The sequence below is a fragment of the Limulus polyphemus genome, unplaced genomic scaffold (genome assembly GCF_000517525.1).
Source record: "Limulus polyphemus unplaced genomic scaffold, Limulus_polyphemus-2.1.2 Scaffold9278, whole genome shotgun sequence".
Classification (NCBI taxonomy): Eukaryota; Metazoa; Arthropoda; class Merostomata; order Xiphosura; family Limulidae; genus Limulus; species Limulus polyphemus.
The window spans coordinates 18,292-21,304 of record NW_013674888.1 but is presented as its reverse complement, the minus strand read 5'-3'; the positions used below and the strand labels follow the sequence as shown (position 1 = coordinate 21,304).

The following is a 3,013-nucleotide window of genomic DNA, read 5'->3' as shown; positions in this document are numbered from 1 at the left end:
ATGACTAGCTGCCTTCCCTCTAGTCTTACACTGCTAAATTATGGACGGCTAGCGCAGATAGCCCTCGTGTAGCTGTGCGCGAAATCCATAACAAACAAACAAACATAAAGACGCTGGTTTCTGTTTTTGTTTGTTAATTTGATTATCGAATAGCTACGTGTGAACATTCAACTGACGAAATCCTTCATTTCCTATTTATTCAGCTTCCATAATAGTGACAATAAGATGACTAGTAGAATAACTCATAACATTAATGAATCGAGGTCTTAGAAATTAAGTTTTAACTCATCTGCACACTAAAAGCGCCATAGAATGTCAGTTCTCAACAGATATCAGGTAATCACTAGCTCATTTAACTTTCAGAAATCACTTTTTTCTGACACACAGACAATAGGGAGGAAATCATCCGGATTAATTGGATGATCCACGTGTACTTACGTACAGCAAGCATCTACAGTGGTTGAGTACGTTATATTTAAAGCTTTTGGAACCTCACCACGTCGTTACAGTCCACGTCGCCACGGTTGGTCTTGCTCTATCTGAAAACGTAATGTAGTTTTCATTTCAAAAGGCTCCATTGTAACATCTTGGTGTCCAAAGCACACCACTCCTCCCTGAAAACTTTCCATAATCCATCTAATGAACGAGAACGGCTGATTTCTAGTGCTCTTTTCAATAATCCATTCACATACGACGACATTACCAGTAACGCTTGGCAAGGAACAGTATGAATACCCGTTTCATTTTTCATGTGCTTGAGGTATGCAGTGGTTGAACAGATATGTCGTAAAAGCAACTCATGTACACGTGATTTATCTAGGTTTTCTAGATGGCATTCTTTCTTGATTATCTAACTTACTTTTGTCTAGAGCATGTGGACGGCTTTTTCCACTGACTTTTGTGTTCGTGTATTCTCGCTTTTCACAAGACGCCTCGCTTTGCTAACCAGAGCTGGGGTAGGACTTGTTGCAGGTCTCTTTCTGGATGGTGCTGATGCCTCAAGTTTACCCACATACCTTTGTTTTCCAGTATCATTAAATACAAGGGGTGTCCTCATTGTGGTTTTGACATTGTTTGGCGTATAGTAGGCAAGGTGATGTCACCAATAATTAATCGCTTTCGGAAGGGCATGTAACAGCCCTTTCTGACGCAATATATCCATACACTCAGATCATGAAGATGAGTTCACATCGTAGATTTAGATTTTTGTAGTTCTGATACATTCCGTTTCACTGCAACTTTATATCGGCTATGGTCGTCACGTGACATATTGATTTGCATATTCAAAATGTTTTAAATAGAACTTACTCAACCAGCTATGTAATCGAACGTTTTTTGTTTTTTTTATTTCATAGTGACTGTCTTACTTCCCACGAAAGATATGTGTTACATATTTTATATTTTCTCCTTAAGCCTTACGTAATATATCTAAAAACGACTTTATCGAGGCCTTGGCCTATTAGCTTACATTATCTACAGTCTATTAATTTGTTTTTATTAATGGTCAGTTTCATGGTTTCCAATACAATTCGTTATCACTATTAATTTATGAAAAAATCTAACACGGTATATTCTCCTCAGTCTCTCATACCGGGTATAAAATGAATTCAAAACGTGGTATAAGTAGTGTGTCTTAGTAGTTTCGTAAGCCTAATTTTAAGCCTTGATTTTCTTAGGCTATCATTATTATGTGAAGGCTCAAGTTTCTGAATCAAACGATGCAGACGACGAGGACTTTAAAGCACGTCCACCTCAGGGTCTTATGTTTATTCAACTTACAGGATCAAAAAAGCATATCGGCCCCCTCCAAGCCAGGAAGTCGTAAGGAATAAATACAGTCTTATTGTTCTATAATGACTTCTAAATAGTAGTATATTTATAGTTGCTCCTTGCAAGTAATTTGTAAATTACAGTGGTTGGGCACGTGACCACTTGGCAATAAATACATACTGTGTCCTGCATTCACGTTCACGTGTATATTTCAAAACAGAAATGTCTACATAATTTAAAACCAATTAAACGTTCAATAATAAAAGTAAGGTTGAGATTGTAAAACCAGTTAATCGTTCAATAACAAAAGTAGGGTTAAGCTAGTGAAACACTTGTTAAGAGAAACACATTTTATAATATTTAGTGAGCACTGTAAAACCGATTAATCGTTCAGTAACAAAAGTAGGGTTAAGCTAGTGAAACACTTGTTAAGAGAAACACATTTTATAATATTTAGTGATCACTGTAAAACCGATTAATCGTTCAGTAACAAAAGTAGGGTTAAGCTAGTGAAACACTTGTTAAGAGAAACACATTTTATAATATTTAGTGATCACTGTAAAACCGATTAATCGTTCAGTAACAAAAGTAGGGTTAAGCTAGTGAAACACTTGTTAAAAAGAAACGTGTTTAGGGAATTGAGTGTGCACTAGTAAGACATCTGTGTTAGTTCATCAGTTATGACTTGAATTCTGCGCACATTTTAGTTATATATATGTTAAATATTATTTATTATAGCATATTTAATTTTGAATTTATAAAATGCATTGAACTTATAGAAAAAAAAGTACTAAAAGAATACTCTCCCGGTGTCGCCGAGGATAACGCTAAAAATTGGGTTTTGCTACCTGTTGTCGGCAGAACACAGATTGCCCATTGTATAGGTTAGTGCTTAAAACAAACCAAAACCAAACTAAATGAATAAGATTTCTGTCCTAAAATGGTGTTATTTATGTTAGTAAAACATCAATTTGCTCAGAAGAGTATATTAAATAAGTTTCTCAGAAGGTTATTTTATTTGTTGTAGAAGACTATCTGGTCCCACACACCCCCTCAAAAAATATGTATTATATTGTTTGTGTTAGAACAACATCAGTCCCCTCGGAAGATGTTATTTATTAGAAGAACACCAATTATCGGTGTTCTTCTAACATAAATAATACTATCTTCCAACATAATTGGTGTTCTTCTAACAAATAATACTATCTTCCAAAAATAATACTATCTTCCAACATAATTGTTA

The 3,013-nt window shown here is 35.1% G+C and overlaps 1 protein-coding gene across 1 annotated transcript in view; it reads left to right on the top strand.

The window, feature by feature from the left end:
• LOC111083368 (hepatic triacylglycerol lipase-like) overlaps positions 1-3,013 on the top strand; it is a gene marked incomplete at its 5' end in the record, with an annotated part of 12,918 nt that overhangs the window by 2,471 nt on the left and 7,434 nt on the right. The window contains one exon of the mRNA XM_022379865.1: positions 1,677-1,821. Coding sequence (XP_022235573.1) covers positions 1,677-1,821 — 145 coding nt within the window. The remainder of the gene's footprint in view (positions 1-1,676; positions 1,822-3,013) is intronic.